Source organism: Petromyzon marinus, chromosome 17, assembly GCF_048934315.1.
Source record: "Petromyzon marinus isolate PM22_M1 ecotype Great Lakes invasive population chromosome 17, UKy_Petmar_22M1.pri1.0, whole genome shotgun sequence".
In the NCBI taxonomy this organism is placed as follows: Eukaryota; Metazoa; Chordata; class Hyperoartia; order Petromyzontiformes; family Petromyzontidae; genus Petromyzon; species Petromyzon marinus.
The window spans coordinates 21425894-21450144 of record NC_133683.1 but is presented as its reverse complement, the minus strand read 5'-3'; the positions used below and the strand labels follow the sequence as shown (position 1 = coordinate 21450144).

General features: G+C 42.4%; 1 protein-coding gene across 2 annotated transcripts in view; it reads right to left on the bottom strand.

Annotated features, from left to right (window-relative positions):
* Positions 1-21282, bottom strand: part of LOC116943172 (papilin-like) — a 63820-nt gene extending 42538 nt beyond the window's left edge. Inside the window, exons 1-7 of one of the 2 annotated variants that reach the window (XM_032955791.2) lie at positions 20982-21282; positions 13360-13428; positions 10518-10627; positions 6712-6772; positions 3640-3742; positions 1546-1676; positions 45-168 (exon numbers count right to left, since the gene is read on the bottom strand). In XM_032955791.2, coding sequence (XP_032811682.2) covers positions 45-168; positions 1546-1676; positions 3640-3742; positions 6712-6772; positions 10518-10627; positions 13360-13422 — 592 coding nt within the window. In that variant the 5' untranslated portion in view covers positions 13423-13428; positions 20982-21282. The remainder of the gene's footprint in view (positions 1-44; positions 169-1545; positions 1677-3639; positions 3743-6711; positions 6773-10517; positions 10628-13359; positions 13429-20981) is intronic. The other variant, XM_032955792.2, reaches the window with a different exon arrangement.
* Between the last annotated feature and the right edge of the window lie 2969 nt (positions 21283-24251).

Sequence of the window (24251 nt, the reverse complement as noted above, 5' to 3'; positions counted from 1 at the left end):
TTTCCCCGGCACAGCTTGCCGCAGGAGAGTGAGCCAGCTCACACCTATAGGCAGCTGGGACTTGGTGAACACGCCCGAGACCGGGTAGCAGGTCCTGCCGTCGCCTCCACACACGCGGCACTTGTCCTCTGCACGGTCCGACTCCAGCTCACCGTCGCAGCCGACTCGCTGCACACGCAAAAGCATTTGTAATTCGTTTCTTTGGGGTTATATCGCCGTGGAATGTGTGATGTAATTTTTTTTTACTCTATAACCCTCCAAACCACCCGATGGAGCCGATCAAATCGAGTAGTCACGTCATAGGCAAATATGCCAATTGGTTTGGTTTATCGGCAAAACCCGAATGCTGAAGAGCGATCGAAGTATTAACAATTTTTTTTTAAATATGAAACGAGCCAAGCGGGAGTGGCTAATTGAAGCCACAGCGCCCGGTGGTTTCACGTTAGTTTTGATCCCGTTGTATACCAGGCTCGGACGCTTTTAGGGCCCTGCGCACACGAGAACTCTGCTGTGGGCAGTACGGAGCGGAGCGCGCTTTACCACGAGCTTCGTTGGGTTATTTTTACAGCCTCCTGCCCCACGATGCGTTACCACCTTCCCACCCCTGTGCGTGTGCAGCAAACAATTCGCGGACAACTCAAATGATCAAACTCCCTTCCGTCTGCACGCCCCCTCCCCTACACCCCCATCCCTGAGGCTCCTCTTAATGTATTGTGAGTCTACAGTCATGCACGGTTATCATCAACTTCAAGGTCACACAACGTGACATTTGGTAAAGAAAAATAATACAATATAGTGGAACCAGTATTTTAAGAATATATTATGAGATATTTCACGAAAATGAAATATGAAACTGATAGTATGCCCTGTAGTCAAGGACATTTTGCTGTGTTTAGACTGAGTTAATAATAATTTGAAAGGCGCTTTATAAAACTGAGTTTATTATTATGATCATATCATTATGGATGCAACTTCATGGCAAATGCACCTTCCATCTCGCACACTTAAAACATGACTGAGATTTTTAGATGAGTGGGAAATGGGATGTGAGAAAGGAACTGAGGTAAAGGTACTTTGGACGTTTGGCATTTTGAAATATTCATGCGGTATTTGGTTCGCGACGGTATATGAATTCATATTTGAAGCTGTAGCGTTCTGTTTCCTGACTTACTGCCTTAATTAGCTGTAGCGTTCTTGCTGTGTGGTGCACCAAGGTCTTGATGCTGTTGTGTTTGTTTCGTTATCAGCCTGTACCATTCCACGACTGACCAAAGCCCCCCCCCCGCCCTCCCTGTTCTTCCTTTCCTTAAGCGTTCTTATTCAGAAGTGGCCTCCGAGCTCTTTGGATTCAGCCCGCCATCTCTTCCACTGTATTCCACTCTAACGTTAATACAGTCAAATCACCGCATTGTCTATTTTTTCTCGTAATTTTCGCACTATCTTGTCAAGCACCAACAGAACCCTAGGGGCCTTCACTGCAACGAGTGAATCGGGCTTTGGAAGTGCAACACAATGTTCGTGTCTCAGGCCTGGCTTTGCTCTCACCATGCAGATGCCCTCGACGCACTTGTCTGACTTTCCCAGCTCGCACGGCGTTCCGTCGATCACCGCCAATGCGTGACGGAAGTAGAAATTCTCCCCCTTGGGCATGCAGTTCAGCTCACAGCGCTTGGTCCCTGCGGGAGGAAGGGACACAAATGGACGTGAGTGGCATTGAGCCATTGATCACCTGGGCTCACTGATTTGTTTTTCGTTAAAAGTTATTATATGGAGCTGGCCAGGTGGCTCAGGAAGTCAAAGCGCCGCTGAGATTCAGGGTTTGAGTCCAGGTTATTAAGTGTAGGAAGTCGTTCGTCGCAGCCTCAATCACCGATTACTACAAATGAAGTAATAACATTCAGTTTGGTTTTTCACTAAATTTAGCAAAATTCCAAATCTGTTATAATAAAACATCAGTTTTACTGTGATGTGATGAACATTTTCTGTTGCAGGATATCGAAGGAAGTGCATTACTTCTGAGTATGGATGAAAAAAAATAACATGAACGAATCTCAAAATGAGTTTTATGCTATCTGCACCTGCGTGCTGTTTTGTAACACATGGGGATTGCACTGCTCTATGAGAGTGCCAAATGGGCACTTCATCTCTTGACATGATGCAGAGTGCAGAATTGGAATAGAATAGAAAATACACAAAAAATTTACATGTCATGGTCTGGATGCAGAATGTTTGGGTCTACGCATTCATGTGAATCCTCAATGGTGCGTACTGTCTGCTGTAGGTGTAATGGGCAGTGGGCCACTCAACAGATTGTCAGACATCAATAGTAATGGCTCAGAAGAGGTGTCAGGCAGGTGTTTATATTTTTTCATCTCGGTGCCTCTATGCTGTGGAAACATGGGCCTGAGCCAATTACTTGAGGTCAGAAACAGTTTTTATACTGGAGGAATCTGATGAGCTATAAAGCTCGTTTTTACAGATGTCAAGTCGATGGGTTCAGCGATGGAAAAAACACTTGTTACTAATATTAATATAGTTCCTGTGAGCATGTGGAAATTACTTAAGCTCATAGTTTTAATACAAATCTAATGATTGGCACAACTGGTGATGGAAGAGCCAATGGGAGTTAGAGTGGTGGGGCTTTTGCATTATGTAACAATGAGCCACGTTTGTTCGAGAACAGTAGATTGAACAAGGCATTGCCAACAGCTGAATAGCTGCCCAACTCAGAATTGTTTGGTTATGAGTGCCAATGTTCCTTAATTTGGGTTGATCTTTAGCTCCCTGTGCCACTTAAACACAAATATGTTGGCGTTCAGCAACCCGTGCCACTATTGTGATGGAATGAATTAATTAGCATATTTGGGGTTTTGTTTGAAAGAGCAATGCCAAAGTCGTTTACATTCGCAATGTATCGTATGTAATATCGTATAGAACTTATGCAACCTCTATATACGTCTACTTGTGTATAATAATAATAATAATCATCATTTACAGTCCTTTGCAAATCTACAGCTGGATGATGTCCTCCCCACGCCGTGTCCGACATGGATTGGCTCAACGGCACAGAAATTACCACTAATGTGCTGTGAATCTGGTTACCAAAGTTCAATTCCAGGTCATGGCTAACATCAATCCCCATGACTAACGCAGCAACAGGAGGTCATCATCCAGTGTAACATTGACACAAGGCTGTAACTTGTTTTAATGTTGCATGCCATGGTTCTATGTGACACCTGCAGCCACTTAAAGCTGATACATTTACCATATATATCACACGCATACGGCCAAGCAATATTTCGGGTGGTAATGGCTCGTCGTGAGGTTGTATCCACGGATGTGGTAGAAGGGGCAATGTCAAAGTGGAGTGGAAGATGGCAGCAGCCTTCACGCGACCCACTCTGTCAAGTGAGAAATTACCACGAATGCTATCAACGTGACGACCGATCATCGATCTTCCGGTCTGCAGAGCAACAACACCACACGTATATAAAATTACATCTTTAAACGAAACGTAATTGTGATAATTAATCGAATCGCTTGCAGGGGGTTGGGGGTGGGGGCTGAATTACATTAATCTGCCTCTATTGCTGTGTACGTGCGATTGTGTGCACGGGTGTGGGTAAGTGGGATACCAACCTCCATGGTAGGGCACCCACTTGTACGTTCGCCCTTCGAATGGAACCTCGTCAAACTCAGAGCACTGCACGTTGCGGAACGGACGGGAGCCCTCGGGGCATGCCTGCGGGACACAGAGAGACGTTCACAGCCGCTCTTTCACCACCAAACGTGGCATCATAAACACCTTCTCCCCCTCGCTATCAACCACCACTTGTTTGGAGGTCACTCCTCCTCTGCTGCGCTCACTGCTTCCTCCCCAAAGTCATCTGCGCTGTCGACTTCCTGCTCCTCTTAAAGTCTAGCCTCAAGACCTTTCTCTTTTCCTCTAGTTATGATTTCTAAATTGTATTCCCCCCCCCCCCCCCCCAATTGCATCCAGATTGTGCTGTTGGCATCGAGTAATGTGACGAAGTTATCCATTCGGACTTCTTGCAAAGCAGTGCAACCACCCTCTCTTCTCTTTTTAAAAACATAAGCAGCTGATGACTACGTACCTTTTCCCCAGTGATACAAATATCACCCCGTTTTGTTCATTTTTTTAAAAATGCAATTGCATCTACGTGTCATACAAATTCAAATTTTCTAGTTTAAAGGAAGCGTATTCGTGCACAATGGGCCAAAGCACAACATGTAACGTGCAAACATTGTGGGAGGGAGAGATAACATACACGGTAATAGAGGGGCAGGTGCACGTGCAGGTGCACGTACAGGGAACACGGAGGGACACTTCAGAGCGAAGAGCGGAGGCACAATGAGTGGACCTTTTCAAGAGATCCTCTGGACGGCACAGGCTGGATCATAGTTCGTTGTTCCTGGCTGCCACTGTGATGTTCAATTGTTCCCCTTAGACCGGCATTAATTATTCAACGGCACTTCAGCAGTCGCACGACAGGTTGGGGGCTGTGCTTAAATTCTCATTTTCAACAACTGGGCGAGTGTGATGAGAAACTGAAAGATTCATGCTCCTCGTCTCGTGCTCTCCCCTTGCGGGATCGATCGTCAACACGAGAGGCTCACGCACGCCACACATACGCCGCTGCGTAAATTACCCACCGTGAGTGTTTAATTAATGTACGCGGGTGCGCTGCATATGCGATTGATTGACATGCGGCCAAATCGCCATCCCGAATGTGCCCGACTTCATTGGATCTCGGAAGCTAAACAGGTTTTGAGCCTGGTCTGTAGTACTTTGGTGGGTGGAAACCGGGGCTTGTGGATAATGTAGACATGGGGTTGCGAGGTAGCCAGCAGATGGCAGTGTTGAGTGTTACTCCTCATCGGCGTGAGATTTCCCTACTTCCTCGGGTGGCCACGGTGACGAGATGTTAACTACCTTGCCTGGTATACAGGAGGTCGTGGGTTCGATTCCCACCCTGACGCTTGTTGCATATTTGGAGTTTGCGTGTTGTCCCCGTGGTCATCTGATTTACCTCTCCACATTTAGAAACGTGCGTTTAGAGTATTTGGCTGATATAAATTTCCACATGATAAGCCACTTCGTTGAGCTATCATTTGTGGCCACGTGGCTTCTGAAAAAGAGCTATGTAGTTCAGTGGACCTTACCTGGTAAAATAAAAATAGTTTCGTTTAAGTAGTTTGTCTCTCACAATGTAATTGCCCAAACATCCCAAAGCAGCACCCTCCTGAAAAATAGTCTTGAGACTGGGTTAATAATTTGCATTATTATAACTACGTGAACAATCCGCACATTCCATTGCTAGCATTTCCTGGATCAATGGCGTTACCATTATAACTATTAATTGGCACTATATTTGTTGTGTTGGCAGCCACTGCACTGCACCATTCCCGCTGCAAAGATTTAGCTGCTGTCATATTTTTGTTCAAAATCTCCTGTACTCTATACACACGACACAAACTTTTCCTTTGGAGGCGCTAATGCCTGTATGAAAAACCGACTGCTTGGGCCTGGCGTGTGAGAAGATGAGCTGCTTTGTATTTAATCCACGCGATATTTTAATCCGCCAGAACCTCAGTCGATAAGTATCGGTCAAATTTGAATAACTCTTCGAAAGGGAGAGTGCACGCAGCGTACAACTGCACGCGCACTGTATTTCAGTTATAGCCTCAGGTAAAAGAGGTTGGACAGTCGACAAACTGAACCAGATGCTTTCGGTATGTTTCAGCAATTATCAAATTCTCCATTGACATTGGAATTCACTGCAGCCCGTAAATGTGGCCACCTTTTCTCGGTTGCTGCACAGATAAATATCTGAGTGGCAATGGAAATTACGTACGAATGCCAAGCCACAAAATATGTGTTCCGCGTGTATAATTCACATGTGGTAAGAACACACTGTGTTATACTAAGCTTCTAACAATAATTGTTTTGTTCAACATTCAGAGGCGCTGTCCTTCTATCAAACAGCGTCACGTTACCACGTTAAACGAAGCGTTGTGCTCATATTGTTGCATGCTTTATTTCAATCTGAAGCTGTAGCTCAGCAGAGGATGGACCGATGGCCCAGTGGTTTTCGCACTGTGGCTATGAGTCCGATGACCTGAGTTTCGATTCCCGGCAACAGCTAACGTCAGGGTCGACGAATGATATCTGAACCGGTACGCAGCACAAAACTGGCCAACATGGTGAAGTACGGCCAAATGACTCCAATGACCAGCATAGTGTCGAGGGCCCTTCATCCAGGAGCGGATTAACAAAGGTCTGTAAATTATTATGATTAGCTTATTTATTGTATCTGATCCTTGCCAGGTTGCACAGTGGTAGACCGCACATCTTATAATAAGCTTTCGAGTTCAAATCCAGATCAGGCGTCGACTCTGTTCTTCTTTCCCTCTGGGGTCGATAAAATGAGTACAACCTCGTGGGAAAGTCAATCGTGGTTGTCCAGTGCAAAGACTTACCCCCGGCGTAGGAATGTGGAATTTCCAAAAATGTTATGATTACGTGTTACTTGTTACAAATCTGCAAGCACTATCTTTGCAGCTATAGTTGGGTTTAAACAAAAGCGTAAGAGCCTAAAGGAAATTTTAAACGTAACGTTATGTCCATTGATCGAATGCGAGCAGGTCACGTTTCACACTCCCCTTGTCGTTGCAATAAATGAACCGCACCTGTACGTTGCAGGTCCTGTACATTCTTGTCGATCCGAAGCATTCGGGCTGCCCGTCATCCCTTAGGGAAGCGAGATGATGGTGTGTGCGGGGGTGGGGGGAAGGTATAGAGGGGGAGGGGGTTGAGGTGGGGATGAGAACAAGGCCAGCGTGGGAGAGAGTCGGGGGAGTGTTGTGAGATTCACACACAAATAGAGAGGCGCAGTGAGACTCTGACAAACATTGACAGCTTCCATTTTTGTGGGCTGCTCGTGCCTAATAAATCTACATCGCAGCAAGGAGAATCGATCAATGTCGTCTGGTGATGATTGATGCTTTATGTCTTAAGATGTCTGCTTCAAATAATACATAATTAGATTAAAGAAACATTCTATAAAGTTTGGTGTTAAATTAACGGCTCAAGAGGTCTGACTTAAATTTTTATTTAAAGCTTTCGTGACTGCAGTAATTCATATTCTTAGCTCTTTCGGTAAAGTCACGTTGAAGGGAAACAATAAAATAATAAAATATATAAAACAATATATATAAAACAACATAACAATAAAATTGTTTTATATATTTTATTATTTTATATATATTATTATTTTATTGTTTCCCTTCAACGTGACTTTACCGAAAGAGCTAATTGTTGTATATATATTTTATTATTTTATATATATTTTATTATTTTATTGTTTCCCTTCAACGTGACTTTACCGAAAGAGCTAAGAATATGAGGCTCTGACTTAGCTCTTATTTCAGGCTGGTCTAATCTGAAGTAAGGCCTCAACACTCATATCACCTCGAATAGTACTCTTCAAATACGATCTGAAGTTAAAAGAAAATATATTTTATATTGACCGGACATTTCATCAACTTTAAAAGCCTGTGTAATCACAAACGAAGGAGGTGTATGGTAGCCTGCAAGATTCCACCGTGAATTACGGCTCCCACCGCTGTGCATCTCAGGCTACAACATTTCACGATGATTTACACCTCAGCGAGCCAAGCTAAAGGTCATTACAAAAGCATTCAATTACATCTTTCTTGCTTTTTTGGCGTTCTTCTAAAACAAACAAACAAACAAAATTGCACAAACAACGAACAACCGCTGACTAGAAAGTCCCCTTGTGTGGTATGTGCCTGCAGGTTTCTATGTCCAAAGCACCGCTGCCATTTCCTTGCAAAGGGTTCCGAAGCTGACCATTGACTTGGTGTCCTTTGCAATCAAGCTCCACGTGTACGCCCATGCACGTAGCAGAGCCGTCAGAATATTATGTTGGAAAAATAAAAGGCAGAGGATGGTGCTGCAGTAGGAGGTTAATTATACTTGAAGTGGGACGCTGGCAGAAGCGATAAAGTGGCTCACAAAAAGTGAGCAATCATTTCTGGCTTGTCCCTACAAACCCACAGGACACTGTCTCACTTAACCTTTTGTGTGTTTCCTCATCATAAAAAAATGCAATTCACGTTCCATATGGTATCAATCACAAATCCATTCTTTTCCAAAGTCTTGAGTTGGAGGCAATGCCTTTTTACATTCAATAGATTGTATTTGATATTTGCATTTTTTTATTTGTATATATATACACATATTTTGAAATCACGTTTTATACTTAGGCAAGACGATGATTCACGTTTGAGTGTTTAAAAACTGGGCCTTTGTTGAGTCGGAAATTGTTGTAAGGGTCTGGCAGTGAACGTAGGTGAGTGGTGCTTACATATTCACACTGGAGGTTATTTCTGCAGAGAAACACATTCTGGTAACAAGGCCCTTAGCCCCTGGCAGGTGCAGTGCTGGCGGGGCACAAAAATTTTCCCAGCCCTAGGTTGCACATTTGCAAGTCAAAGCAACACTTTTATATGCATTGCATGTGGCTGATCCGGGATTAATTTGAGCTGATAAACAAAATGTTTAAGGATGCATGAATCATATACTCAATGCACAACACCCCTTTTCCAATCTACTGCTGGATGAGTGCCTCCCCAATCTTTACCGTGCTCGTCAGTGGAGGCTAATAAAGACAGGGAGCATAGATGAAGTGTACTGACACAATATTCATCAGTTCTGTTTCTCACTAAATTATATGACATTTTTATTTTGGAAATCATTTCTCAGCATTAATAATTGCTCTCCATCGATCATTTAATTCATTTCTAAAGTTATTTTATTTATCTTGCACTGGGTAAATATTTATTTAGGCATTTGTGCTTTGCCCCACCATGGGGTCACATGTCCCCTTGGAGGTTTCTTATAGTCTCTCCAGCTCATTAAATTGCCCTGATAAAAGTTAAAGTGACTGAACGACTGCTTGATGCTACCAAAAGTTGTTTGTGCAAAGCTGTCCGGTCGAATAGGGCACATCCCAGATTTAAATAAGATTGGCTAAGCGGCTCAGGAGGACGATGTGCACGCATCGCACTACTGACGCGCTACATCTGTGGTGCACGTTTTCCAGCCCAGGGGAACGCGGCGCAGAAACAAAACGCCTTGTGTGTCCCTTCGTTTGAAAAGGTCATCATGTACTCAGCATTTGATGGCATCAGTCCAGTGACCTACAAAGGCATTTAGAGACAAATATTACATACATTGGCGTCCAGTGAAACAAAATGCATTGGTGAAATGTGACGTCCTTAAGCCTCACTGCAAATCATGGCCTTTGCTATAAAAAGGGAGTCTGCTGCTGTGACTGTGGCCTATGAGAAGGAATGCCACGTGGTTCCCCTCCACACCTGTGCCATTAAGAATTATCTCTGAAATGGAAAATATAATTAATGACCCAAATGATGATGGCTCTAACTAAATTATTATTGTCAGCATCAATAACCATCACAATAACGTGTGTGTGTGTATATTGAACTTCTTTTGCACCCTACGTAGCCAACGATGCTAATCGGGGGTGCGGGAAAACAGTGGTTCTGGTCACAGATACTCTCGAGTGTCTACAAGTTCACCAAGCACTGAGTGTTGCCCATCTCCATTGCCGGTACTGATTGTGGCAACTCCGCGTTCCTAAAGCAGGAACCAGGACCTCCACAGAACAATAACAGTCAACGACCGATGACAGTGGCTCAGATATGATGACAAATATTACAACAGCATTAATGCTCATCATTTGCTTTGATTTATATTATTTAACTCCAGAAATGGCATCAGCAAATGTATCGATAGTCCACAGAAAATTGAGATGGCTGGGAGGGCTCAGGGAACAGAGCACTGAGGTGCCACAACTGTGATTTTATGTTTAAATCCAGAATAAGATCCGGCAATTGGTGAAAGTATTCTTTGGAAGGATGGTGATATAATATTTTACAAATTATAGCTTAAAATACATATAATCAATCTTTTAAATGTATTTAGTCAATTAATCTTTTTTAAAGGAGATAGTAACAAGGTTGCAACTGGCAGGCCACGTACGTATGTTCAACCTCTTTTGCACCGTACGTAGCCAACCGTGTTAATCGGAGCACGTGGTAGCCTGACGCGCCCAAGGGTGATGCGGGATACCCAGCTGCGTGAGTCGAACGCGTGGCTGTTGCAGCGGTGACCTTGCACTCTCTCGATTTTGGACACCGTCTAAACATATAACATTGCACGGCATCACCAAATCCACGAGTCGTAGCGTGCGCTCTGTTCGTGGTGACCTTGCGCTCTCACTGCGTCCGTCTCCGAGAAGTTGTATTGTATGCGGCCGTGTTGGAATTGAAACCGGTAATGGGGCTGCAGGTGGTTTAAGCCCTATTCACCAGAGCCACCCAGTGCCAATGACTCCGTACAGAACATGTGCACTGGGGCCCTTTAAATGTCAAAAAAGCACGTGGCTCACCTCAGGTAGAGACAGGGCCTCTCGCGGTGGGTGATGCCTCCCCCACAGCTGCGGCTGCAGGCCGCCCAGTCTCCCCACGGTCCCCACTGATCGGCCTGACGCTTCGACACCTCAAACGCAAACACCCGCACGGACGCGTGTTGCGTACACACACACACAAAGCACGTGCACACGTGGACCCACGAACCAAAGCACTCAAACACCCCACACACGTCAGTTGAACACGTAGGCTTTCGCGACCAATATTATCCATAATACAGGTTTTTTTTGGGTTAGTTCGTGTAAACATAAATGTATCATTAAACCCGCCACCATCCCGTCACAGTCAATTATTCAGGTTTGTCACGTAAACAAAACATGCCAATTCGACACAAGTTCAGCACACCGGTATTATGGAGAGTACAACCCACAACGTTTACAATTCGAGTGCAACGTTTCGCCGGTAATTACAACCAGCCTCATCAGGCGACAGCCAGAGTTGTGGATAAATCCTCCTGGTTTGTGTTCACACGTACGCTCACCAAAGCAATTTCAATGCAAACTCTGCGATGTCAAACAACAATATAATAATCCCATTAAATCAAGTATTTGTGTTGTAATGGGACAGGTTGGGGTTTATTATGGGGTTAATATTGAGATTGCACGTTTATCGTGTTGAATGTAATTGCCGCAAACTCGATTTGAATTTAATTGCTGCAAAGATCGTGCCGTGCTCTTGTGCACAGTTTCGCTTGGGGAGAATGCAGAGCGTCAGGATTTTGGTGCCTAGCGCCGTGACTCATCCGTGATGGCCGTGTTGACACCGTCAAGTGGGAGTGGTGAGAAAACGTAATCAGCACGTGTTTTACACCACCGTTCCCACCCACACAAAACAATGAACTCACTGTTTACTCTCTTAGTTGCATAATGTTGCTTATAACCACTGTCAGCATCATCATCAGCTATAGTCAATCCACTGCTGGATGAAAGCCTTCCCCAAGCCACTACCAGATCTCATTTCTGTGATGTCATAATCTTACAGGACGGTATTATAGTTCCAATCAATTTGGGAATTTTATATGAATACAGTCCTTTGTGATTGAATTTTTTTTTTAGATTTTAAAATAAATTCATGATGTGATGGCAGAAAAGTACATATCATCATTTGGTGGACTAAGCTATGATCGACAGTCATGCAATAGCTTTTAGTGTTGTGATCATCAGAAGCCAATCGCTTATCGAAGTGGACATGGACCGCCAGCGCATAAAATAGTTGCTGCTCGTGTTAAACTCGGCATTTCGTCAATATTCATTGTCCATCAGAAACAAATAAAACACAAGTGGAATTAGCAAGGCGAACCGGCCAGGACTTGACAAGGCTATTTATGAGCGTGAAGCTCGTAAATTCATAGACAGAAAATTGAATGCCACAGCTATTTGGCTGCATTCTTCCGAACACAGAGTAATATGTGGTGGTGTTGTGGCCAGAAAACGAAGCCAAATAAACCGCACTTGGTGGGTTGTTTGGAAAGTCAGATTACCGTACTGCATGCCATTGTGAAATATAATGCACTCATTTTGCTGGATCGACTGAAGCAATGTTCCTTCATTTGTGGGACTTTGTAGTGTGGGTTTTAAACAAAATCCAATCACACAGTGACAAGGGCAGTCATTACAGCAACACAGAGAACCAAAACAGGAATTCTGTTTCCGTACTTTATTATATTTATTTGATAAGCCAATTTTTTTTTATTACAATTACAACAGTTGTCATTCAACACTTTGTGAATGCACTGTCTTACGAAGGCCTACCTCACGCAATGTCTCGCACATGGAAACCGTTTCACCATCCTTCACCACGCTGGTCAGCGGGGGTGAAAGATGGAGTACACTCAGGAGCAGTTCAGATAGCACTTTACTATTCTATAGCAACTGTGCATATACAAAAACACACATCCGTAGGAACATAGCAAAGCTATTCATATTTTTATAATGCTTAATTTAAGTCTATCTTTAGGTGTCGGTATGAACACCAAAGAGACTATATAATGGTATTCTATTGCATTTAATACACATATTATACACTACATAATATATTCTAGTTATTGAATATGCATGATATACATCAATGTATTTTTAGTGTAGTTAATATACCCCACAGACTACAGAATGCAGTCTCGTGGATTTAATATACAATGTATATATTTATTTTGTCGGTATGTCATCTGTTCTCTTTGTTCTTACCAATATGCATACTGGCGAATATCTCCCCACTTTAACCACTGGTCACAAGCAGAGGCCATGTGGGGACGGGTTCTCAACATTACTCCGTTATTGACTTTTTCCACAGCTCACAATTCATTTGATTCCAGGCTTTGCGCAGTAGCTAAGCATTCCTGTATTGTGCACGCCTAAAGCAAAACGTTAGCAAATGGGCCCAACTGAAATCCTCTCTCACTGGAATGTCTGCCATGAAAAGATGTCTGATGCTTTAGGGGATCTCTCAACCGCACATCTACCCCTGTTGATGAATAATCTACAGTCAACTGCGATTATTTTCCGTTGTGTGAAAATAATTGCGTTTATGGGAATAGAAAAAAAAACATCTTTAAGAATTTTAATTCGAGACAGAAAGCCGTTTGAAAATCTGTGCGTATCACATAGCCTGGCTAAATCCGCACGTGGCTTTATGTATTAGCTTTAGTCCTGATAAGCGGGTATCTGGCAGGTGCGGTGTTTGAGCAGATTGAAGGACAGATTTAGCTTGCAAGTCTATATACACTGTCTAAGCACAAACCCATTCACTTTCCTTGTCAAATGTTTGCCAATGATTACCCCCACAGGGAGACAGTGGAGCACTTACGGGAGTGGAGAGTGTGCCCTGGGGGTGTGGGACCAGGAGCAAGAAGGAGACACTCCACCACATGGTATCCTGCATGCAGTGACACATTTAGACACACGCATATCAAGTATCATGCTTATACCTGTGTGTGTGTTGTTCACATTGTTCACAGCCCTTCGTCAAAGCCACTGGCAACTTAATTGTCATTGTGCTCTGATCAGTCTAACAGTAATCTGCCCGAGCTGACTTACGACACAGTTGTTGTTGCTCATTTATATTTGCTTCATTGATGTACTTTATTTTAATTATTTTGCTGTTGTCATTTTGGTGACCCAGGTCACACGCAGATGACACCATCCTGATCCCTTGAGTTCTCACCCAGTTAAATAAAAACTGGGTGAGAACGCTCTCCCCATGGCGTGGTGGTTAACATAATTTGCTTGACCATACTTCACCACGATGGTCAGTGCGAGTTGGTAAAGGTGAGGAGGATGCCCAGGACCAGATGAGATATAACTCGCTACGAATGCCCACTTCGGCTGGGAATCAAACTTGTGTTGTGGATGTACTGTATACATTTCGATTTAAAGCTTTCGTGACTGCATAGATTCATCTTCTTGGTTCTTTCGGTAAAGTCACGTGGAAGGGAAACAATAAAATAATAAAAACACACATTTTGATTTAAAGCTTTCGTGACTGCAGGGATTCATATTATTGGTTCTTTCGGTAAAGTCACCACGTAAAAGGGAAACAATAAAATAATAAAAATATTAAACAATAAAATTATCACGACGTTTCGAGTGCAACACAAGCAATCATCATCAGGTGTGAAACCACAGCAAGAAAACTGCAACACAAGCAATCATCATCAGGTGTGAAAACCACAGCAAGAACATTTTCTTGCTGTGGTTTTTACACCTGCAATGTGTGTTGCAGTCGAAACGTTGTGATAATTTATTGTTTTGTATTTTATTATTTTATTGTTTCCCTTCTACGTGACTTTACCGAAAGAACCAATAATATGATGTACTGTATGTTAATTAGAAGGGGTATAACGATTCGCACCTCTCATTATGCAATTAATTGTTGTGATTCAGGGTCACTATAAAAAATAAAATTTAACAAAAACCGATTGTGGTTAATGTGGTAGCCTCTTGTAGCTCGAGTGATTAAACGAGTCCATAATATGAAATAGCAACGAATTTAAGATGTTCTGATATTTAAGGACATTTTGGATCTTTTTCGTATGTTTGTGTTCACCGGATCGTTTAGATAATATACGAATGTTTCATATCTGCGTGGCAAAAAACAAAGTGTTGCCACCCAGCAGCCCATAAAACTTTTACAAATAGAAATGCAGAAGAAGAGACCACAAGATAAGAAATGTCACTGAGTTTTTAGATCGATTCAAAACCAAAATAAATTAATACATAGTTTATTTTAAAAGTTCCCTAACATACGACATATATGAATAAAATTTATATTGAATCTTACATGTACACATTTGATGCATGTATCACGAGCATAATAGACTATATATTAATTGATGAGCCCATTCTTTGTTATACCCCAAATAAAACGTTGTATCTATTCAATTCAAATAAAAGTTTCATACACTTACGCATCAAATTGTACGTGTAAAAATACATACTTACAATTTATGCACATTATATTCATGCGATGTGCTGTTCACGTTTATGCAAATGTAGTGATCAAAGCTCGATGAGAGCGACGCAATGAAATGAGAATGATGAAATTAAGACTAAAAAATGATCACTAGAGACCCCTTGATTGTGATTTGTAACATGCACAATGTTCAAAGCTTCCACATCCCTGTGCTCAGCCCCATTACAACGCAGAATATCCTGCAATGTTATATTTTCATTTCTATACAACCACTTAACAATACATTAACATATTCTTTGGGTCTTTCGGTAAAGTCACGTAGATAGGTTCAAATTAATAAAAAAAACTACGACGTTTTGATCACAACACAAGCAGTCGTCGTCTTTTTTCCTCCTGATGATGACCGCTTGTGTTGTGATCGAAATGTCGTAGTTTTTGTTTATTTATTTTTTAATTTTGTAGTGTTCAACACGGAGGCACACACTTGACTTGGAGGCAACACGTTTATTACACAGCCCAACGGGGCTAACTACATAAACGTACACACGCTACAAGGTCACTACATAACCGGGTCAGTCTGTAACCTCCTGACTGACCCACGACGCCGAGCGGAGACCACAGATCGGAGAGACGTAGCGCCAAGGGTTGATTCCAGAGAACAGCCAAGAATGCTCTCGGGACTGCCCCTTGATGCTCCTGAGCGTGGCCTCGCTCCGCCTCCAGCCACGCCCCCTTCGAGACCTTTCCCAAAGGATCTCGACCGAGCATCACGTGTCCCTCAAGCCCCCCTCGGGCCCCCCTCACTACCCTGTCCTGGTCACGTGCCCTCTCGGCTTCACCCAGACGACCATGTCCCGTCTTATTCTTTGGGTCTTTCGGTAAAGCCACGGAGATAGAAAAATTATAAAAATATCACGACGTTTCGATCACAACAAAAGCAATCGTCATCAGGTGAAAAAAATATAGCGGGAGAGCTGCTGAAGCAGGATGTTATATAGGTTTGAGATGAGCGTAGCCCAAGGGTAAGTGGGCGGGCTAGAAAGGGAATTTGCATGTAAATGTAAGATCGGAGAGCTGATATACAGTGAGGGAAAAACGTATTTAATCCCCTGCTGATTTTATACGTTTGCCCACTGACAAAAAAATGATCAGTCTATAATTTTAATGGTAGGTTTATTTGAACAGTGAGAGACAGAATAACAACTAAAAAATCCAGAAAAACGCATTTCAAAAATATTATAAATTGATTTGCATTTTAAGGAGGGAAATAAGTATTTGGCCCCCTCTCAATCAGAAAGATTTCTGGCTCCCAGGTGTCTTTTATACAGGTAAGGAGCTGAGATTAGGAGCACACTCTTAAAGGGAGTGCTCCTAATCTCAGCTTGTTACCTTTATAAAAGACACCTGTCTGCAGAAGCAATCAATCACTCAGATTCCAAACTCTCCACCATGGTCAAGACCAAAGAGCTCTCCAAGGATGTCAGGGACAAGATTGTAGACCTACACAAGGCTGGAATGGGCTACAAGACCATTGCCAATCAGCTTGGTGAGAAGGTGACAACAGTTGGTACGATTATTCGCAAATGGAAGAAACACAAGAACTGTCAATCTCCCTCGGCCTGGGGCTCCATGCAAGAACTCACCTCGTGGAGTTGCAATTATCATGATAACGGTGAGGAATCAGCCCAGAACTACACGGGAGGATCATGTCAATGATCTCAAGGCAGCTGGGACCATAGTCACCAAGAAAACAATTGGTAACACACCACGCCGTGAAGGATTGAAATCCTGCAGTGCCCGCAAGGTCCCCCTTCTCAAGAAAGCACATATACATGCCCGTCTGAAGTTTGCCAATGAACATCTGAATGATTCAGAGGATAACTGCGTGAAAGTGTTGTGGTCAGATGAGACCAAAATGGAGCTCTTTGGCATCAACTCAACTCGCCGTGTTTGGAGGAGGAGGAATGCTGCTTATGACCCCAAGAACACCATCCCCACCGTCAAACATGGAGGTGGAAATATGCTTTGGGGGTGTTTTTCTGCTAAGGGGACAGGACAACTTCATCGCATCAAAGGGACGATGGACGGGGCCATGTACCGTCAAATCTTGGGTGAGAACCTCCTTCCCCAAGCCAGGGCATTGAAAATGGGTCGTGGATGGGTATTCCAGCATGACAATGACCCAAAACACATGGCCAAGGCAACAAAGGAGTGGCTCAAGAAGAAGCACATTAAGGTCCTGGAGTGGCCTATCCAGTCTCCAGACCTTAATCCCATAGAAAATCTGTGGGGGGAGCTGAAGGTTCGAGTTGCCAAACGTCAGTCTCGAAACCTTAATGACTTGGAGAAGATCTGCAAAAAGGAGTGGGACAAAATCCTCCTGAGGTGTGTGCAAACCCTTGTAGCCAACTACAAGAAACGTCTGACCTCTGTGATTGCCAACAGGGGTTTTGCCACCAAGTACTAAGTCATGTTTTGCAGAGGGGTCAAATACTTATTTCCCTCATTACAATGCAAATCAATTTATAACATTTTTGACATGCGTTTTTCTGGATTTTTTGTGTTGTTACTGTTCAAATAAACCTACCATTAAAATAATGGACTGATCATTTCTTTGTCAGTGGGCAAACGTACAAAATCAGCAGGGGATCAAATACTTTTTTTCTCTCACTGTACCTCAACGACGACGCAGCTGTGGTGGTGGCCATTGTATCGTGAGAGATTAGCATGTCAATGTAGGCGAACCACCGCAATGGTGGCTGTGCTCGTGAGAGATCCAGCTCGTTAAAAAACGAGGGATGTCCTGACTTGCCGTCTCTCAGGCCGTCACCAGGACTATGCCCCCTAGGGCCCGTTCGCATTCCGTATTCACTCTGGCCCCAGAGAGAGGTTCCAGACGCACAGTAGCACTCTTGTAACAGTGCCTGGCGCTAACACCATAGTGTCACCCTTAGCGTCACTACCATTTGAACCTATCTACGTGGCTTTACCGAAAGACCCGAAGAATATGAATTCCTGCAGTCACGAAAGCTTTAAGTCGATACATTAACAGTACAAATTCACAATATTTCAATAATTACCGTGGTCAATGTCCAACTATTTGCATTTTTGTGTTGAATAATCATCATTTTTGCACAATAATCTGTTCTCATAAACAGCAACTTTAAAGGTAAAATATTCAACAACCATGTTTTATCCACTTCTTGAAGAATACCTCTTAACGTTGTGGCCATCCCTCATGGTCCTGCAATACCATAATAATCTATCACGCTGTTGAACATAAGCTAATCTCACTGCTAAATTTTCAGGGAGATCAACATCTCAGGTTCTCTCTTGTGGCTGCTATCCCACCACCACGAGAATTGTCCATCAGCCCAGTGTGAAACATGGGAAAGCTCCTGGGCCAGATAGAATAAATTGTGGACGTCATCAAAAAGTCAGCACAGCTTTTGGGTAATTAAAAAAATGAGCAGGCCTATCTACTCAACGGTTACAACCAAATGAATTACTTCAATTGTGAAACTATACTTTAATATTTGTAATTTTCTTCAAAGGGAGACAAGTCTGATTTTACACAATTACTAACCAAATTGCCTCTTATCACACATCTTTAGATTATAGAGAACGGAATGGATCATTTAGAGCCCACTAACTAAATGAGAAAGCTGGTTTTCAAAAAGGTTTTTTTCTAGCTTGACCACACACTATCAATCAGAATCTAGGAAACAAAAAAAGAACATAAAATATAATTATGCTCGCCTATTGTAGACTATTAACGTTATTTAATTCAGTGGAAACTGACACAGCCATACATGCTCTGACAAACCGAGGCCTTAATAAAAACGCCATGGGAAATCATCAAAATAATTTACAATGATTAAACAGCTATGCTGAGATTACATTAGATTAGAATCAGAATCTGTATTTAGATTGGATTAATCCGATGAGCGATGAAGCTTTTTTTCACAGATGTCCAGTATGGGCAGATCAGCAATTTGCAACAACAAACAGTACAAAAAACGACGAGTGAAAAAAGATATTTAAAAAGGTAGGCAAGTCACTAAATATAAAACTAAAGAATGATATAAGTCCGCTTTTGATCAAACTTGGGCAAGGCAACAAAAACAACAACAACAACAACGCAGTCCCAGACCACACCAAGATAACACCACGCAGCAGTAGTCCCTCAATAAAATGGCACATTAAGATCGATACATGGGTAAGGATCAAAGTTTCAAATCACATTTGAAAACGTAACTGTCGTGGTAAAAAGTAAATCACACAAGATACACAGCAGAAGGGTCATGCAAGGCGATGCACTACTACCAAGGCTATTCAGAGTGACAAAACGTAGTTTATGAAAATTGGAATGATGACATAAAAGGATAAACATAAATAGAGAAAGTATAAATCATTTTATATTTGCTGACAACTGCTGGAAATTAACCACAGGATATGATTGACGAACTGCAATAATTTCATCCAGATGTACTGCATGGGAGGCCTGGTATGAGTATTCAATGATGATTAGTTTAGCCCAGAAGGCTGCAAAGTTGGCTTAAAGACATACAAATAAAATATAAGTGTGTGTGTGCATTTATGGACCTAGTCGATTGCAACTGCCTAAGGTAAATACAGTAGCAGCTATTTGTGTTTATCGTTCTTTGGTTTATCATCATTTTTAAGTGTCCACGAGGGAGCCTAGATTCACCTGTATTGACACGTTTAATAGTTGAATTCAATAAAAATTGTGGTTGTGATTTTAATAATATGTTGCAATGCATGCTGATCCGTGTAGGTCTGATTTACGATCCAAATCTCCCTGCTGTGCGAACTCGCATCCCAATGGAGAAACGCCCAATAGTCGTTAAAACAGTTTTGATTTAACAGATCATAGTGGGTTTGGTATAACGTGCAACAAAGCGAGATTTTAATTATTTCAATAGATTTCACGTATGGAACCAATGCATCGCAGCTGAGTAGACCATAGACGCAAAGTAGGTTTGAAGCCTGGTGAGTATTTGCATTGGTGACCACCGGGCTTTGCCAATTGATGCTGAAAGGTGGCCAGGAGATAGCAGTGCTGAGTGTCACCCCCCGAGTGTCTCTGTGGGTTTTCTCCGGGAATCCCCTGGATTCTTCCCACATGCCAAAGACGCATTGAGGGAATTGGCACAAACATTCCGATGCAGGACTCTTCTGAAACAGTCCTGAAGGCTCAGTATGGCTTTCCCGGTTAAATACTTGACATTATAATTCTAGTTGAAAGCATTATCACGTACCTCATTTTTTGCAATTATTTCAGCGAATGTTGCATTGAGAAACTGGAGTGGTTTCGATATGTTCTTGCAAAACGTTGAATTAAGTGAACGTTACAGCGTTTTCCTGTTGCTATGTTTAGGTTATAGTTTGTATTGTGCAAAACAGTAGCACATATCCTTACACACGTGCGAGCTGAGGTTAAGGTTAAACGAGTGCATGAAATAGTTGATACATTGTTACATTACAAGCATAAGCATGAAACAATATATAGTACACTTTGGAATGTGTTGTCTAACGTGTGTGATTATAGCCCGCAGCCTCTTTCCAAACTACGTGGCCAGGGTATAAACTTCAAGCTGGGCTTACACATGCGGACTACACAAACTTGAATTCCTCTCTCCGTGTCATCTCGCGCACGATGACATGAAGGCTGCTTCTGTCTTTAAAAATATGCCACTCAAAACTAACTGCCTCTGAGTTGCGGCCGTAACGTCCGCAAATTTGCGCGCGTTATAAATTGCATTATTATTATTAAAAGTTAAACTTCACGTGCATGATTGCCCTTTTATTGTAAAACTTTTCATTACAGTATATGCACATTCTATGAAAAAAAAGTGTGTGTAAACAGAGTATGCTAAGTAACTCCTTAAAAATACACAATTCCAGTAAGATTGTTGCGTACGAACTTCAAAAGATAGTTCTTTATAGCGGGGGGGGGAAAAAACAGTTTTGAAGAATGTTGAAATTGTACTTACGGCTTATAAATGTCTCACTCAGCTGCTAGCCAGCGCGCACACCAGGCAGTGAATGAAGTTAGGTGGGGGCTGGGGGAAATGCGCCTGCGTGATTGCATGCAGAAGTGCAAAAGAAACCCCACCCTGGGAAGCTTGAATAGAGGGGGTGCAGGGCTCAGCGGTGTTAAGGTGGGCGAGAGGATCGTTGTATCCACTATCAGCCGCCCCTCGCATCACTTGCAGGGCTTTGCGAACCAGACGTTCGCAGCGGGTTCCCGTAAATTCAAACTTCGTCAAACCCAATGCCGTGCGAAGGCTTTCTGCACGTCGTGGCAGTCACGGAGGCTGTTTGACCATAATTCACCACGCTGTTCGGTGCAGGTTGCGTAAGGAGTTGAGGGAAGCCAGGATTATATGAGGATACCACTGGGCACTGATGTGAGGTGTTGGCCAAGAATTGAACTCGGGTCGCCATGTCCATAGTATGGTGAACTGCTTCAACCTTTGTTCCCATTATTCCCCGAAGAAGCTGAAATTGTGCTGAGGTTATTGCTTAGAGTTAAGGGCTGAGGTTCAGTTTAAACTATTTCAGTTCTTGAAGACGTGACCTCAAACCCTTATGTGAATTTGCTATGAACAAAGCACCCTAAATGCACCCAAGCTTGTCAGATCTCAAAAGCTAAGCACTGTTGGACCTGGCTGCTACTTGGATGGGTGACCAGTCAGGATTGGCAACAAGTGTTCTAAGCATGGGGCAGGCGAGGTGCCCAGGGGATGGCAATGTTGAATGTTATCCTCTTGTATGGGTGGGTTTTCTCCGCATACCCTGGTTTCCTACCACAAGCCAAACACTCATTAATATATAATTGGCTAAATATCCCAATGCAGGACTCTCCTGAAAATAATTTTAAATGCAGTTAGACTGTCTTTAGTAAATAAATAGAAATCTTCATACAAACAAATTCCATCTTAAAAAAAACATGTAATACCTTTGACTGAATGCTTTTGACAAGTGTGTAAAATGTTACTTAAAAATATATTGTCGTGGTGACTGTTCCATGGTGTGTTGTTGTTGTTCCCTGAGATTTTAATTTAGAATCCATTTTGCACTGCAATGTGTGTTCAACTAGTTTAGCACCGTACGTAGCCAACCGTGCTGATGGGAGGTGCGGGGGAAGGACAACAAATTAAACACAAAAAGCAGTTCTTAATCCTAATACAATGCTTAGAGATAATTGCATTGAAATTACAAGTGATTTTACAATATCTTTCTGCTTGAACTTAGCGTGCACATTTCTGCAAGCACACAGGCATAATCCCCTTGGACCAACTCGTGTTACTCATTAACATGTTTGGCAGCTATCAACACGCCGCAGGAATGAGATAGTGTTTATTCACGGTGCACAAATAATTCCACGTTGCTATTTACACACGAGGCTACATTGATGATGAATGCCTTCCCCAAGCTGCCAACACCTCTCACAATTCTGCAATGCATTTTACCTTTTGTAATAATGTGACATTATGCGTATGTTGGTGAAATATTTGTTATAAGCCATGATATACACACTGTGCGTATTTGTGTTTATTTAGACATCTGTTGGCATTCATAATTACCAAAACTGCACTCATTTTGTAAACATCTACCTTGGAAAGCAGCTATGTCAACATGCACGCAACCCCTGCGGCCTCGCTGACTATCATGTAACAAACCACATGCTACATTAGCTCTGCTATTTATTTTGGAAATCTGCCTGGAAAGAAATTTGTTCCGGACAGTGAACAACATGAGGTCGAATGCTGCTCATAACGGCACATCATTAAACTTGCACTTTGGAGGAGAAGGCATAGGGCCAGATTTGGCTAATTACTTTCAGATTTGTCTAATTGTTGATGATGGAGACAGTCAATTTTTTGTTTGCCAAAAACAAGGTTAAAAAGAACATTTGTATGTGACCATACCGATTGAATTCCAATGGTGATTGTATTAAATAACTGTTATTTTCTCAATCAATTCCAGTGCCATTTTCATGTGCTTTATATAATACAGCATAGTACAGGTATCTGTGGATTTATGCATTTTTGGATTACGAAATTCCTGTTGGCAAATAATGGACACTTTTCTATGAGCTAAATCCAATTTCCGCGTTAACGAAACTTCACATGGCGTGCGCCAAGAGATGAAACAAAAAGCACCCGGAGGCTGCGTCATCCCTCTGTGCAGCAGTGACGCCTCCACATCGCCTTGCCAGTCATTCCAACGTGCAGAACTTTTGGTGAGTTTCTCGAAAAGGTTGATTTTTTTAATTAATTACTATTCAATCATTTGAAGATTTATATTCGAAATTGTTATTTTTCTCCTGTGAAAAGTGATATAGGTGTATATATATAGGTTAGGAGTAGAGCTTGAATGATTGTTGGAAACAAATCCCACATTTTTTGTATTCAATTCATGGGAAAAGCCCTTATTGCTAAAACTTTGTTCTACGTGAATCCTAAGAATTGCGGCATCCCCGCTGTTCACAGCAAATTCCGTAATCCGCTGGGACCAAAATCCTAAACCTGCAAATTTTAAGTACGTATTTTTGGAATATTGTAGTGTGCTGCGGATTAGAGGGCCTCTAACGCCCGCCCCCCGCCACATCACCGTGAAATTTTGAAATTCTACTATTGTGTGAAGGATATTTTTCACGTGAAAATTGCGTAATTTAAGTGTCAAAAGTCATTTAGTGTGGATCAGTAAAATAAGGTGCTATTGGAATGCACTGGCAAGAGCTGAGACACTGCACAGAGGCATCGGGGTATGATGGCCACATATGACTTATGAGCCTCAATTAAATTGAAGATCATTGTTTTTTCCACCAAAAATGTTTTCTGGAAGAAGATGCATTGGCCGTTGGATGAAATGTGATTCCCTTTCCTTTAGAGCAGTTTGCTGAAGAATAAAACAGTATGCAATGTTGATGATGGCCCTGTTCATGTACAGCCCTTTTATCAATCTCTGCTGGATGAGGGCCTGTTCATGTTATGAGGGTTATATATCCAATCTTGACTTTGCTGGTTGTTGACGATGGTTGAGTACATAAATGTAGGAGCATATAAATACTGTACAGTATCGTAATGGAATTTGCAACACTGCCCTTTTCTGTCCACAATGTAGCCGTACAGCAGCCTATAACATCTCAAATTTAGAATCTGTATTTATACTGTAGGAATGAGATTAGCTATAAAAGCTATTTTTCACAGATGTCCAGTAACCAATTGAGTTATGCATGGTGGTCGTCCATCCAA